At 35.9% G+C, this 15,567-nt stretch overlaps 1 protein-coding gene across 2 annotated transcripts; it reads right to left on the bottom strand.

The window, feature by feature from the left end:
• Positions 1 to 6,748: 6,748 nt before the first annotated feature.
• Positions 6,749 to 8,346, bottom strand: LOC119086072. Of its 2 annotated transcripts, none has more exons than XM_037196648.1 (3): positions 8,017 to 8,346; positions 6,996 to 7,649; positions 6,749 to 6,956 (listed from the first exon to the last, which is right to left on the bottom strand). In XM_037196648.1, the coding sequence occupies exons 1-3, from the start codon at positions 8,185 to 8,187 to the stop codon at positions 6,930 to 6,932; spliced, it is 852 nt and encodes a 283-aa protein (XP_037052543.1). In that variant the 5' UTR covers positions 8,188 to 8,346; the 3' UTR covers positions 6,749 to 6,929. The 2 variants fall into 2 exon arrangements, with proteins under 2 accessions (XP_037052543.1, XP_037052542.1); XM_037196647.1 differs by having other exon boundaries at positions 6,749 to 6,940.
• Between the last annotated feature and the right edge of the window lie 7,221 nt (positions 8,347 to 15,567).

The following is a 15,567-nucleotide window of genomic DNA, read 5'->3' as shown; positions in this document are numbered from 1 at the left end:
AGACAGTTCTTTTTAATTTATTGATGAGATTCATCCATTCATCGAATGGAAACAATGATGAGTCACACTGAGATGATGTTTCCTCAGAATCAATTTTTAATTCATTTTTTTGTAATCATTAGACGTTAGTTCGACCCATTGATGAGCTAGCTTTTTTAAACGTTCGTATCATCATTATCTGTTGAATGCAGATCTTTTACTTCATTTGTTTGATTTTTATCCACAGCATTTTAGGCACCATACTTGTCAGTTTTTAGAATATTACCTGTGACAGGATCTTTGAAAACCGACACATTTTCTGATTTGAGGGATTCTTTTGAAAAACAGCCTACCGAAATCAGACGCATTTGCCAGTGGACTTTCTCATATGTTCCTAGAAAAGAATTCGCCCCTAGAAGCCAAAACCACTTTCAAAAAAATTCTTCGAAGCTTCTGTGACTGGTAAAAGGTGATCACCGAAAACTTGCACTTTTCTCACAAAAATTTCTCCGACAGTGTTGTGTGGGGTTTCATTAGAAAGGTAATCACATGTACTATTGAGCCGAATAGGGACTTATTGGGTTTAAAATTCATCCATTCTGATATATGTGCAGTTAAAGGTTTAACCTGTCACAGACGGCCAGCATATTAACAGTTTTATTATCTGATCTATTACTTCATTTGATTGAAGATTTTTAGAGACTGCTTTGAGGAATCTCTTCCTTCATTTGTTTTTAACATGCTTTTTGCAATATAAGACCAAATTAGTCAGAGCTTGTCGTATATTATTGCTGCCGCTGTCGATAACAGATGACAGCCGTCTGTAACAGACCGAAAACGGCTGAGAACTTACACTGTTCTTACAGAAGGTTCTCTATGTACACGAAACGTACATGGTCGTGTGGCATGTCATTAGAAAAGTAGTTTTATGTACTTTTGGGTCTTATGGGGTTTGGATGCATATGCGGTGAAATGTGTAAACTTAAACGTTTCAACTTCTATTTTATTGAAGATGCATCCAAACAACAAAAGACCCAAAAGCACTTAAAATCCCTTTTTGTAAGAACAGTATAAATCTAACACACTGTCAAGTTTCAGTATCCCATGTAGCTCCTCAGAATTTTTTACATACTGGTTACTGGAGCCATGCAGTTCATTTGTTAAAGAAATTATTTTTGAAAATAAATAAAATTAAATATCATGCCCGCACGTTAGTAAGCGGGCGTGACGCATGTCCACTACCAAAAATGTTTTAACAAAAATTTTTTGAGGACGGCGGAGCATATTTACAGCAACTTTTCGACTTCTCCCCCTTAACTCCAACGACCCCCAAACTAGGACACTTGGAATCTAGGGATCCATACGTGTTCAACGAGCTATCACACGTTACTGCAGCTTCAAAATTGGCCGAGATATTGAACTTCGAAATATTGATTTTTGTATGAAAATAAGCAAAATTTCGTTTTTTCATATAATGAAAATCACCTACGTTAGTTAGTTAGTTACTTAGTTAGTTCCTATGGAAAAATGGATCCAGCAACTCCTAAACGTTTCTATAGATTTTCCTGAAATTTTGGTTATAGGCTAATAATGGCCCAAAAATAAGAATGGAATTTTCAAAAGTTGGAAAAAACCCATAGCTTGGGAGCTGGAGCTCCCCAAAGTATCCATACAAATGCCATATAAAAGCCAATTTGTATGTGTGTTTTGTATATTTTGGCACATGAAATGGATGGCCATGTGTGTTGTTTTGGGATGTGTTTCTTGTTGAAAATTGTGTGGATCCACTAGGTTGGTTCCTAAAATCGTGGTATGGTTGGGCAGCTGGAAAAATTTAGTCAATTTCAGTGTTTAGACTTATCTCGGGAACTGTGGCAGATGGAAGGTTGGTTTCTTCGGCAAAGTCTTAGAGTTTTGGGAGTAGAATAGGGCAGTATGTACAAAAAGTGGAAAAATTTGGTCACTATCAGTTTTTAGACTTATCTCGGGAACTGTGACAGATGGAAGGTTGGTCTCTTCGGCAAAGTCTTAGAGTTTTGAGAGTAGAATAGGGCAGTATGTACAAAAAGTGGAAAAATTTGGTCACTATCAGTTTTTAAACTTATCTAGGGAACTGTGGCAGATGGAGGGTTGGTTTCCTCGGCAAAGTATTAGAGTTTTGAGAGTAGAATAGGGCAGTATGTACAAAAAGTGGAAAAATTTGGTCACTATCAGTTTTGTGACTTATCTCGGGAACTGTGGCAGATGGAAGGTCGGTTACTTCGGAAAAGTCTCAGAGTTTTGGGAGTAGAATAGGGCAGTATGTACAAAAAGTGGAAAAATTTGGTCACTATCAGTTTTGTGACTTATCTATGGAACTGTGGCAGATGGAGGGTTGGTTTCTTCGGCAAAGTCTCAGAGTTTTGGGAGTAGAATACGAGCGAGACCAAAACTGGAAAAGTGTTTCAATTTTAAGGTTGGTGTCTTCGACAAAGTGTTAGTGTTTTAGAAGCAGAAAACAGTGGCAGATATGAAAATTGTCGGGTAGTTGGATTTTCCTGTTTCAAATGTGGTTTTGGTATTATTTCTTATGTTACGGGACATATAAAATTGCTTTCTTCGTCTCTAAAAAAACTTTTGATATGTTATAACTGGCGCTTTAACCTTAAAACTTACAAAAGTACTGATATCAGTCAAAAACCCCTTAAAGGGTAAATGTGACGCAAGTCCTTTATCTTACTTACAAAATAACTGATATCGCTGAGGGTGACGCAATGAACGCCGTACGCAAAAAATTAACCCAAAAATTTTTTAAAGAAAGTTTTACAAAAAGAAATTTGCGTCACAAGTGGCAGATGTTGAGGAACGTATTGTTAGAAAAATAGTTAAAAATGTTATGAAAGAATTTACACGGAAGAAAGCCGAATCATCTGCCACTTGTGACGCAAATTTCTTTTTGTAAAACTTTCTTTCAAAAATTTTTGGGTCAATTTTTTGCGTACGGCGTACAATGCGTTACCCTCAGCGATATCAGTTATTTTGTAAGTAAGATAAAGGACTTGCGTCACATTTACCCTTTAAGGGTTTTTTGACTGATTTAGAGTACCACTCATGCTTGAAGTGCGTTGATGTAATGCTATTTTCGTGTGCGCTACAGCGATGTATACCTTCCAAGTGTTTGCATCAATAATGTTGTCCCATTCGGACTATGCTACACTAAATTTCATATGCCAGTTTATCTGGAAGCAATTTCAAATATTGTAATCTACACAATTAATGTAAAGCTTTAATCAACTTGTGACAGCAACAAGCTTAACCCTCACCCAAAAATGTTTCCATCTCTCCATTATATGATATATGATGGTTATGCAAATCAACATAAGGTGTTTGAAATGAATTAATTATGTAACCAGCCACTCAACCAGCCAACCAACATTTTCGGATACATTATAATAACAAACTCCCTTTATCAATTTAAAATTCAAAGAAATTGAAATGTATCTCATGATGGGTTATTATCATGTTGTTGACGATATACATACAGTTGAGCACATATTGTCTGGTGTAGCTTATGCTTTATGTGGATGGCACAATGTTAATGTGTATTCGTGTGTAGTAATGCCAGACATATGTGTTGATGGAATAAACCGCATCAAGACACCAGAACGAGAGGCTGATCAGGAAAAAGGGTTAGGGAAGTGTTATTTGAAAAGATGTGGAACCGCATCATAAAATGGATTGTAGACTGTAGTACTTATACAATGAATAATCGGCGCCATTATATTGCTCGCATAGATGTATCCAATGTGCCAGCATAACATAGAACATGTTGTTGTCGCTAAAGGTTAATATAATGATATTCTGATTGTCGAAGTAAAGGAGATACTCCTGGCAGGATACGCTTATTTTCAAAATGAATGTTGAATGATGAACATTACGAACAATACTGCAAAAAAAAACATCATCGTTAGGCTACGTCTCCGACGTCTCCACTAAACGCTGTATGGTATGATGGTTGTGTGCGAATTGATCCGTGGAAGACATATTTAACAATTCATTGGGTTGTTGTCTTTTTTTTTTGCCGTCGCCTTTTTTTGTGTTGTTGATGGTAAAACGGGATTGTGTATTGTTTACAACGAGTGACGATTTTGTTTATGCAAATTTATGAAGAGGAAAATCTAATTTATGTGTAAAGTGGTTCTGATGTGTCATAACTGTCTGTGAATCATAAATTATTAAACTGAAATTTAAATTTGGCAAGGACAACCGTTTTCGGTTTAAGTTTTAACGTCAAAGAACGGTAATGCGTTTATTTAATAACCTGTGGGACTGGAAGTTTGTCGAACCTTTGCGGTTTATTGCTATCGGCTTTTATTATTCATTGTGGCATTAACGAAGCGTAATAGAGTTTTTGCATCGTGTATGTGTCACTAACTGTTAAAGATACATTGTACAGGCAATTACCTTACAGCAGTTAAGGAATCGATTTTAAAATTTACTTAACGAACTTGTTGGTTAAATCACAATTGTTCCTCTGCTTCTAACGGTAGAGATTTAATTTACATGGCTAATTGGAAAGACACATCCCAGGCAATGCAAACAGAGACTTTGCAGCGATATTACTAGAAATAATCATTGAAGCATCTGTTAGGGATAGCAACGACAGAAATAAGCGATGGGTAACAATGTAACATGGCCTTATATAGTGGGTAAAATGTGTGTTAACGCGAATGAAGTAAAAGATTTTGTATAAAACCAACGCACTTCAAGCATGAGTGGTTCTCTAAATAGGGTACTGAATCTTGACAGTGTGTCATACAACTGTAAAACACTGTAAAGAACCATTCATATAAAATAGTCTCTAATTGGCAGCTGTCACTACGATCACTTTTGCGTTGATAAAACATAAAAAAACAAAAGAAGTAAAAGATTAGATATTTGTTACAATACGCTTGTCATTTCTAGTATTTATCTTATCATGCAGTCGTGTCTTTTCTAGCTTATCATGACTTATAGACATCACTAACGAATCATTCCAATCTGGTATTTTCCCAAAATCACTGAAACGATCGACGCTGACTCCAGTGCAGAAAAAACCAGGAACGACAAAAGTTAACGAACATCGCCCAATCCCTATGCTTCCGTGTCTGGGAAAGTTAATTGAAAAGCTAGCCCACAAACAACTTGCACAATTTGTACACGTCGACCAGTTATTACATGATTACCAGTCTGGCTTTCGTGGTCAACACTCATGTGAGACGGCACTCAAAGAAATCCTCTATGAATGGAAAGAAGCCCTCAACGATTCAAAGATCATAATTGCAGTGTTCTTGGACTTTCAGAGAGCATTCGAAACAATCACACCAGGGCTACTACTTCAGAAATTGTACAAATTGGGCATACGAGGAACAGAATTAAAATGGTTTCAAAGCTACCGATGGGACACAAGTCGTAAAAATTGGTGAAGTAATTTCGGAACAATTAAACAATCAATTCGGCGTACCACAGGGATCTATTCTTGAACCAACCCTGTTCATCCTTTACATCAACGACCTTGGAACCGATCTTCAGCACAGCAAAATGAGACTCTTTACAGATGACACTTTAATGCATGTGGTTGCTGAAAATATAGACGATGCGGTATCTCAAACAAACAACGATCTCACCCCCTTGTACAGGAAAATCTGCCAAAATAAATTGAAACTAAATGTGGACAAAACGAGAGTGACGATAATAACGAACAAATCGGTTAAGAGAGACGAGGTGCACATTTTTTGTAAATGACAGTGAACTATCGACAGTTGACCATGTAAAGTAGGGATGGGAGGCGTTCAAAATTATCGATAATATCAATCGAAAGAAATTATCGATAATCGATTAATCATATCGTTATCGATAATTTAATAATTATCGATAATTATCGAAATTCGATAATTATCCAAATATCGATATTTTGATATTTATCTGAAAATTCATGATAATATACCGATATATCGGAATATATCGATAAATATCGGATTTTCTGACCGAAATATCGATATATCGAATTATCGATATTTTGATAATTATCAAAATATCAATAATTATCGATTATCGATATTTTTTTGATAATTTTCGATAAAAAAAGTCGATAATTATCGATTATCGATAATTGATAATTATCGATAATCATTTTCATTATCGCCCATGCCTAATGTAAAGTACTTAGGTGTGGTAATAGATGAGAGACTTGTCTTCGATAAACATGTTAACTAAGTTGGGATGAAAGTGTCAGTGCTTGATAGGCTTAGGATTGAACCTTTATAGGTCAATAATACGTCCTCATTTTGAATATTGTAGTAGTATACTGTTTCTGTGCAATAAGACCGACGTTTCACGATTACAAAAGATGCAGGACAAGTGTAAGAGAAATATGTTAAGAGCAAAACGTAAGACGAAGACAATTGAGTTGCTTGAAAGTCTGAAATTAATGAGTGTGCAAAAATCAATAGTTTATAATACCATGTTGTTCATCCATAGAATTGTTAAAGGTAAAGCACCTCAGTATTTGACGGAAAAGATTGTATATAATTATGAAAGCCAAACTAGATTTTTAAGAAATTCGTATGATATAACAGCAGCAGTGAAATCGACTAGTCAAAACACCTAAGGGAATAAAAGTGTACAATTCGCTACCTAAGGTTATTACTAAGGAAGTCTCATTTCGTAAATTTGAAAAGTTGCTAAAAGAGCGTATAGTTAACGAATCCAGCTTTGCGAAAAACTTCAAATTTGCTTGAAAAATGAATTGTCACATTTACATCTTTATTGGTCAAGAAAACGAACTTCAACAGCAGTTGTAACTGGTATAAGAAACACTTAACACTTCGTCACTTTTTCGACTTTTATCGGTGGTGGTTGTGTTCTGTTGTAAAAGCTCCATGTAATTGTCACGAATGACTTTATAGTTGGCCAACAATGCATTGATTTCATTACAGTGCTCCTAGAATGGAACAAAACTAACCAAAATGGACAGTTGACATGATTTCAGCTCTTACATTCATTGCATCGTTGAAAATTTTTCGATATTTTCGGATAACGTCTTTTTGACCTTTCCGCAGTGACACCATACCGTGCAGAAGTGCATGCTTGTCTTCGACTAATTTTTTCAATTTCTTTTCAAGTGTCTGAATCGTTGAGCGACAATTGATGGTATACTGATGAAATTTCTGTGCTAACAATTGATATTCCCGTTGAACGGGTGATTTAGCGGCTGCAGATTTTTGCGAGTGTTTAGTGATCGATTTCCCGTTCAAATCAACATTGGACGTGGAATCCATCAACGTTTCCATGGTTTGTCGGGACATACGAGGAGTTCCGCAAACTGAGCGGAGTTTTTCGTTCGAACTGCGATAACTTTTGCGGTAAATTGATTTCGGTTGACGGTTTGAATGATCTATGTGCCATTGTTTCGAAGTAATAGATTGCGTAATAGATGGTCGGGAATTGGATGAATCTATGTCGTTTATATTAGTAACGCATAGTATGTGCTCGGATCGACTGTTCGGAATGCGTAGTTTCGACGTATTGATTTTAGAACTAGATTTTTTCGGAAGCGGTTCTGACCTACATTCATGACCATCTTTTACCATATTAAAGGGCACATTACGTCCGCCGTAAGCATTGTCATCAATCGCAGCTTTTTGATTGTCCTACAACAAAAAAGGGAAAACGAAAAGAAAACAAATTGCACTAAATCGCACTTAGTACCTACTTTATATTTGATCTTGATGTTAATCAAAATGTATTCTCAACATTATACCCCAATTTTTCATTTTAACAATACAAAGCCGGTTTTCGTAAAAAGTATGAATTGAAAAAAAGGGGAGGCGAAATATTCCTATAATCCTCTACACAGTGTGACCAGAAATGTTTCGCAACAAAAAAAGAATAAAAAAAAATTTTACCAGCCACCCGAAAACACATATAACAAAAGGAATAATTCTAAACAAAAATAAGGCGAAAGACAACAACAACAACAAAAAACAGGCTACAGATGGGCGAGTAACAATCTCTCACCCTTTGATGTACCATCCTCAATATGTATGTTGACCGTATCTCGTCTCTTATGTCCCATGCCATTGTATTCGTACAAGATGGATATGTTTTCAATGATAAGGGAAACATTTTTCTAATGAAATTTGGAATGATGTCGAACATCTGATACATATTCTGTGTGGAATAAGCCATGCTGATTTCGCTTCTATACTGGCTGGTTATCGGTACTTAGAATTTGGCTGTGTGGTGGTTTTATCTGGCCGTGTCCACTGAATTTTGTATTGAAGTTAATTTTTTTTGCGAGATTTTTCCAACGTCACTGTACGCGGTTCACTCAGTTTTGCATCGAACGTTGTTTACGAAAGTTTTTTTAGCTTGAAAATTGTAATTAATTAACAACGAATTCGATGCAGAGAAGTTTCTCCAGTGGAAGATTTTTTTTTCTTTCTCAAAATTAAATTGAATGAACACTGATTCAACTCAAAACCAATTCTTTGTCCGGTTTTAATCAACATAAAATAATCTCGTTCGTTCGAAAACCAATGACACAATGCGATGAAGCGAGTGGAATGAAAGTTAAAATTAAATGAAAAAAAAAAGAATTTATTAACTTTGTTGGATATACAGCGGAAACGAAACAAGTTTCCATCAAACTATTCAAATTTTTAAATTTCATTTTGCTCAAGGGGAATGGAAACTTTCCACGTTTTTTGTGTGTACACGAAAACTTGGATAGACCACACAACAATTTTCTTGCAATAAGCTTTGAAAGTTTTTTTTCCTAATGTTAAAGTTTTAAGCATTGAAATTGAAACTACACTGTATCTCTATAGCCTTTTAGAAACAGCTAGTCATCTGTTGTCGACAACGACAGCAACATGCAAAGAAAAAGGTAAACGAAATATGTTCAAATTAAAGATTGGAAAATCGGAGGGATATTTGTAGTCTGTGACGTTAGTTATAAAGTCCTAGCAGCCGTTTCCTCCCAAACGTGGGTAGGTATATCTCGGTCGGCAAGCATATGCATCGTACAATTCAAATTGGTGCAAAATCAATGTTTTGGTCCCAAATGACGAATAGAATTTAAAAATAAAATTTTTGATAAAAGCAACGCACTTCAAGCAAAAGTGCTTCGAGTGACAGCTGCCAAATAGAGTACTACTATTTATGAAAAATGTTTCCAGATTTTTTTACCGTGCCAAAACTTGTTTGATACACTGTCCCGTTTGAGTACCTTACTCAGAGTACAACTCATGCTTGAAGTGCGTTGATAACAAACTACCAGACATGTTGAAAATTCAAAAATTTTATTTTCAAACTACATTCGTTAGAACTTGACACCAATTTGGATTTTCTACGATGTGTGGCCGAAATACACACTAGGTCTGCCCTCGTTAGGATCCATAGATTAAGATTGGCTCACCTAGTATGTGTATATTACGTAGATGGAAGCACGGGGTTTCAGTGGGTTTCGAACATTTAGTTTTTTCATGTTGCAGATATTGCAGTGTCAAATTCTGTCCAAGATGTGACATATTTGCAAGGTATTGGCCTTTTTCATAAAGTATAATCAGAGTAACCTTCGTAAAAACAATCTTGAATCTGACAAGAGCATGTGTGCCAACGTGTAAAAAACAAATGTTCAAAACCCACTGCTGAACCGTGGCGATCCGCTTGTCAAACGGACAGTACATAAACAAATTCCATCACCTATTAAGGATGTCCGCTTTCTAGGGGATAGGGCAATTACAAAAAGTCAATTTCTACCCTCTGCTGAAACTTCAGAACATTTTGCTGTGAAAAAAGTTGTGCTCACCTCGGAGTCAATTGGGAAATTGCATTTTCTTAGGTGACTTGCTTCGCTCTGGCCACAAACAGCACCCTCGAAATGCAATTTCCAGCTTTTCTTCCCTCGTTGAACAAAAAACTATTCGTTTGGGTAATGTAACAATTTGGCAATTTCGGTCCATTAGATGTCTATTATTAGGCGAATGAGGAAGTGGTGGAAATCGTCATTCATTTCTGTGCTGCCGGATTGTCCTGAAATTTCGACGACATGAGTATCGGCGACTTCGCTGTTTCTTCAGGAAGTCACCGTTTCTTCAGGAACTCGCCGTTTCTTCTCGTCGTTTCTTCAGAAAGTCACAGTTTCTTCAGGATGTCGCCGTTTTATGTAAAAAGCGCTGACTTTCTGTGAAAACGATGACTTCCTGAAGAAACAACGAGAAGAAACGGTGAATTCATAAGAAATAACAAGTTTCTGAAGAAACGGCGACGGAAGGTTCTAATCGTTTTTTCAGGAACTCGCCATTTCTTCTCATCGTTTCTTCGGGAAGTCAACGTTTCTTCATAAGGCCAAAAACCAAATTCTATCGTCTCTATATATGAAGTAGAAATTCTATCGTCTCTATACAGAAAGTCGATAATAAGCGATTTGGCGGTATCTTTTTGGCAGTAACTTTTTTTTGGTTGTTGAATAGTCCTGCTGTAATAATCTTTCTGTATTGAATACCAACCATAAGGAAGTAATCCCTTTACGAATTTTCATTGTACATAAACAGCGTTTTAACACGCCGAGCGATCCGGCCCATTGCCCCGGAGCGAAGCGGAGGGCCGCAATGCGAGCCGGGCGCCGGAACGGTGTCGGTAACTTAGGAGTTAATTTTTTTTTCTCTCGCATCGTGTCATAATTAGTCACATTAAAGTGTTTTAAGACACCGAGCGATATGTTTCTGTGTTGTACTTGAGTTTTTTGATTTCTCCATATAAAAATGTATGTAAAATTAAGAAAAAGGCAGTAAAGCACAAAACAGAAAATGTGTCGGTTTTCAAAATTCAAAGCGTGTATATATAAAAAATGACACAGACTATTTATGACACGATGCGAGAGAAAAAAAAATAACTCCTAAGTTATCGCTCGGCGTGTTAAAACGCTTTTTATGTGCAATGAAAATTGGTTTTCATGTTGTAAAAAGATGAATTCTGTAGTGATGAACTAAACTCCTTTACGTTACATTTCGTAAAAGGATGAATTCCATAGGAACCAACAAAACGCCTTTACGGCGAGACGAAAATTAGAGTTGATTTAGGATCTCAATGTCAGCTGAATTAGTAATCTTGAGTTGAGATTGTCAACTGAAGAATTTCTTGAAATCGAAATTTCATCTCAAATCAAGAATAAGCCACTGTACGTAGATTTTATTCATTTGAAATAAAATACAAAGCTTTTTATTTTATTTGTTTTAGTTGCTTGCAATTAGAGATTGAACGGTGAGATGCGTTGCTTCTGAAAGTCGTTGTTTCTTCTCGTCGTTTCTTCAGGAAGTCGACGGTTTCGAAGAAACGGTGACTTTCTGAAAAAATGGTGACATGTAATGACGACTCTTCAGATTTTCTGATGAAACGGTGAGAAGAAACGGTGACTTCCTAAAGAAACGGTGACATCCTATAAAAATGGTGACTACCGGAAGAAACGATAACTTCCTGAAGAAACGACGAGAAGAAACGGCGATTATAGTGGCCGGTTCTTCTCGTCGTTTCTTCAGGAAGTCACCATTTCTTCTCGTTGTTTTTTCAGTAAGTCACCGTTTCTTCAGGATGTCACCGATACTCATGTCGTCGAAATTTCAGGACAATTGCTGCCGGTCGGTTAAATTATTCAGCAAGAGAACAGATGTTACGACATTAACCTGTTACAGACGGCTGTCATCTGTTATCGACAACGACAGCAATAATAGACGACAAGCTCTGACTGATGAGGCCTTATATAGCAAAAATCGTGTTTAAAAAAAATGAAGTAAAAGATTTCTGCAATCAATCTCCGAAAATCCTCAATCAAATGAAGTAATAGTTTGAATAGTAAAACTGTTAGTATGCTTGTAGTCTGCGACAGGTTAATGACACTTCGCAATACAATTCGCACACCGAACGATTACATAACAAACTGTGATAAGCAATAGTTGGAAATAATTTCCGAATTATTTAGTTTAACGGCAATTGAGTGTGATATCTGTAATTTAAAGAGTTAGCGTAAGTTGCTAAAATGTAAGGCAACAATTTAAAAGCGTAAATTAAACTGAAATTTTTGTAAATAAACAGCCATGAAGATGACTGGTCACTCCGGTTGAATGCAAGGCATCAACAATTAAATTGTTTTCATTCATGGTCGTATACGTTGCCATCAACGAAAAAACTAAAATCGGCATAATTCTGGATCCAACTGTCCGTTTTGAAACAGGAATCAACCAAGACGAAGAAGTTAATTTGGAGAAAAGATCAATCTATGAACCATGCATACCCGATTTGAAAGCAATGTACGATCTAAATCAAATTCACGTATATGGCCTTTTGTTCGGTGCAAGAGGAACCGTTTTCAACACTTATGAAAAAATTCGAAGAGATTTATCTTTACCCAAGTTGCTATCTGATACAATTGTTAAAATAATTTTGGATTATTCAGTCAAAATTCTGCATTATCACATTCACTCGATTGATTAATTTTTTTTTTCCTAAACTTACTAGCCAAAATTAACCGTACTTTAATTCATGAAGTTAGACAAGTATTCCGAGTCTATTAGGCTAACATTTATTGTAAATGTCGGTAAAATAAATAAATAAATGTTTTTTCTCTCTCACAACAACTGGGGCCTCAACATCACTCCTCCAGCTAATTAGATGTCTATGATATACTGAGTTTTGTTGGACTTATTATCCTTGGAGATTGACACATTCTCACAGAGATTGATACATTTCTTGTAATTGTTTCTATAGTACAGTAGGTACAGTGTAGTAGGTACAGTCGCTCATCAAATTTCTCCTAACAACATTCCGTAGCATTAACAGACTTTAAACGATTTTCACTTTAATGCCACCCTTCACCAGTGTTTATCAAAACACTTCACTTGTATCGACTGCTTGCACTGCATTTTTACATTTCGATCAAAGTACATTTTCTCCAGTGATCTCCCATAGTTATGTATATTTTGATGCAGCAATAAAAGAATTTAAATTTTCTTTCAAATTCGCTTTGTTTCGGTGGGCTCGTATGTAGCGACAGGTGAAGTAACAAACTGAAAAGATAGATACATCCCGGTTTAGTGCTCACACTTTGATGCAAGTTGTGTTCCAATTTCTTTGGGGATAAAAATTCAGAAATTTGTCAGTCGATTCATTGAGTACGCAAACTTACTTTGCAAATTAGAAGATTCCTGGCAAAAAAACGACCACTAAATCACTGTAACTGTCCTAATTGGCATAGGTTTTTTGTGTGCTATAAATACACCCATCCCCCGAATTACACTAACTGTGAGCTTTCTCCAAGTTTAAGAAAGACGTCTTTCCAACTCCATTCTGTCGTGCGAACAGTTCATTGATCCAGTTACCCATTCTTCTATGCAAAACATTATTATTTATTCTAATATGGCAGGAGAAGAAGTGATGCATAAGAGTGAAACGAAACGAAACAATAAAAGACAACATTTCGTATGCAGCTTAGCGTTCCATTGCAATTTCTCTTTATTGCGACAATATAAGAGGCAGTTTTATATGCTGCCAATTTTAACAGCTAAGGAACGGTAGTTGCTATTTGAAATGTGTTTACTAGGGAAATAAAAGCAGAAAATTAAATTAAAATTATTTACTTCGGACGAATTTTAGAGACTCAGAGTGTGATTTTGTTTTTGAAAAGCTTGGGTCAATACCCTTTCTAGCAATCTAACTACATTTATTAAGGTGGTAAAAATGCAGCGCAGCCATTGAATTTTACACATAAAATTGAAAAGTAGTCAACAGCAGCTTCCGTTAATGCCCGAACGTTCCATGTCTTATTTTTATTGTAAATTTTCAACACTCGTTCAATCGAAAATTTACTGCTGCCTTGGGAAGGGATCAGTGGAAACAACTGATGATCGCTGATCAAGCTTGTCTCGGTCCGCCATTGAATCCCAATGTCGAAACAGATTTTTTGCTTGATTTTGTTTACTTTACGTGATCCGTTGGGTAGGGGAAGAGCATTACTGCTCTGTTAGTGAGTCAAAATTTCTTTTTACGTTCGTCGTTATTTCAGCTATAGTTCTTCTTGTAGGAATTTCAGCTGTTGGCTCTTTAAATTTGTAGGAATTTCAGCTTTGTTAGTTATACTGTTTACAGTGTTTGTTGTTCTAATAGTCTTGTGCTGTGGGTGAGTTCTAATGTTGCATTTAGTCGGTTGCCAAATCTCAACGTTAAAAAATCGTAGAATAAGGTGGTATTTTGACAGCGTCAAGACGAAATTTGTTTGCTAGAGAGAGTATTGGTTGTGTACATTAATTAAAAACAACATAGCTTCTCTGGTCGATTCGAAGCAATATTTTTGGAGATTGACGAGACCTAGAATGGCTTAAATTCTCAGCCAAATGAAATCGTGATGTTTTTTTACATTTTCCCTTTAAATTGGCATTAGCCATTCATTATGATAATGTGACGCTATATATTTTCCATTCGGATGTGGTGTAGTGTCAAATAACTTTTAATAAAAAGACAAACACCAAGAAAATCCACAAACAACCATAACGAACAAAACTGCCCAAGCTTTTATGAATTAACTACGATTTATCTTACTCAACTTTTTCAATGGAACTTATGTCTTATGTCTTCACTCATGTTTTTGTCATTGTTTTTTTTTATCAGAGATTGTTTGACCAAAAATGATAAAGAAGGGCAGTTACACTTTAAGTAGGTTTTGATTAATGATTTGATTTGCCGCCATTTCTACGTTTCGGGTTTTGTTTTCCCTCTTGTTTGGTGAAAAGGGAGTGGAACGTAGATAGATGGGAACAAGCAAGCATAACCAACTGTGTATTATAGAAAAAAAGGGAAGGACAAGCGACAAGATAAGCAAACCAAAAACTATTTATTTTGGCACCATTGACATCCTTATTGTAGTATGATTTCTCTGCAATAATAGAAAGGGAAAAGAAGTTATGAAACATGAAGACAACGTGGGATTAGCTTTTTTTTACTCTGGGTGTACAAAACACAATGTCATCTTCAATTAAAAAGATTTACTTAATTCCAAGCTTTGGATGTCTAGAAGTCGTCTTGTGTGTGGTGCATATTAAGTAGTAGACCGAAGTCGCTTTTAGGTATTATCTCTTTGTATTTGATTTTTAGAGTTACCATCAACCCAATTCAATGAAACGACGAAATTAAATCCTTGATGTCGATTGTGATATCTTGCAAAACATGTCATCTATTATCGACAGCCACAAGAAAATGACCAGCGTACTCTTGATAAATCTTCTCTTATAGCAAGATGTAATGTTCAAACTGATGAAGTAAGAGATTTTCCTATCAAGCAAAACTCATTAAGCAAAGGTAGTAACAGATCTTGATGGTCCTTTTTCATCTCCTACAGAATATATTGCAATGACGACTCTTACTCTTCTCCGATAAATGTCGACACAAAACGTGAAATATACTCGCTAGACATGAATCTTTTCGCGATATGTGTGTGTGAGTGTGCTACACTACGAAGAAAATAAAGTATTAATTGAGATTTATCGAGGTAACATTCATTTTCAAAAGAAACTTAAT

The sequence above is a fragment of the Bradysia coprophila genome, chromosome IV (assembly GCF_014529535.1).
Source record: "Bradysia coprophila strain Holo2 chromosome IV, BU_Bcop_v1, whole genome shotgun sequence".
Classification (NCBI taxonomy): Eukaryota; Metazoa; Arthropoda; class Insecta; order Diptera; family Sciaridae; genus Bradysia; species Bradysia coprophila.
The sequence above is the reverse complement of the archived record's forward strand: the minus strand, read 5'-3'. Positions and strand labels throughout refer to the sequence as shown.

Excerpts from the sequence above, each read along its gene's own strand:
- LOC119086072 (XM_037196647.1), bottom strand. The coding sequence starts at position 8,187 with ATGGCTTATTCCACACAGAATATGTATCAGATGTTCGACATCATTCCA. Across the intron at positions 7,650-8,016 it reads TGAGGATGGTACATCAAAGG|GACAATCAAAAAGCTGCGAT; the intron begins GTGAGAGATTGT and ends TTTTTGTTGTAG. Across the intron at positions 6,941-6,995 it reads TTTTCAACGATGCAATGAAT|GAGCACTGTAATGAAATCAA; the intron begins GTAAGAGCTGAA and ends GTTCCATTCTAG.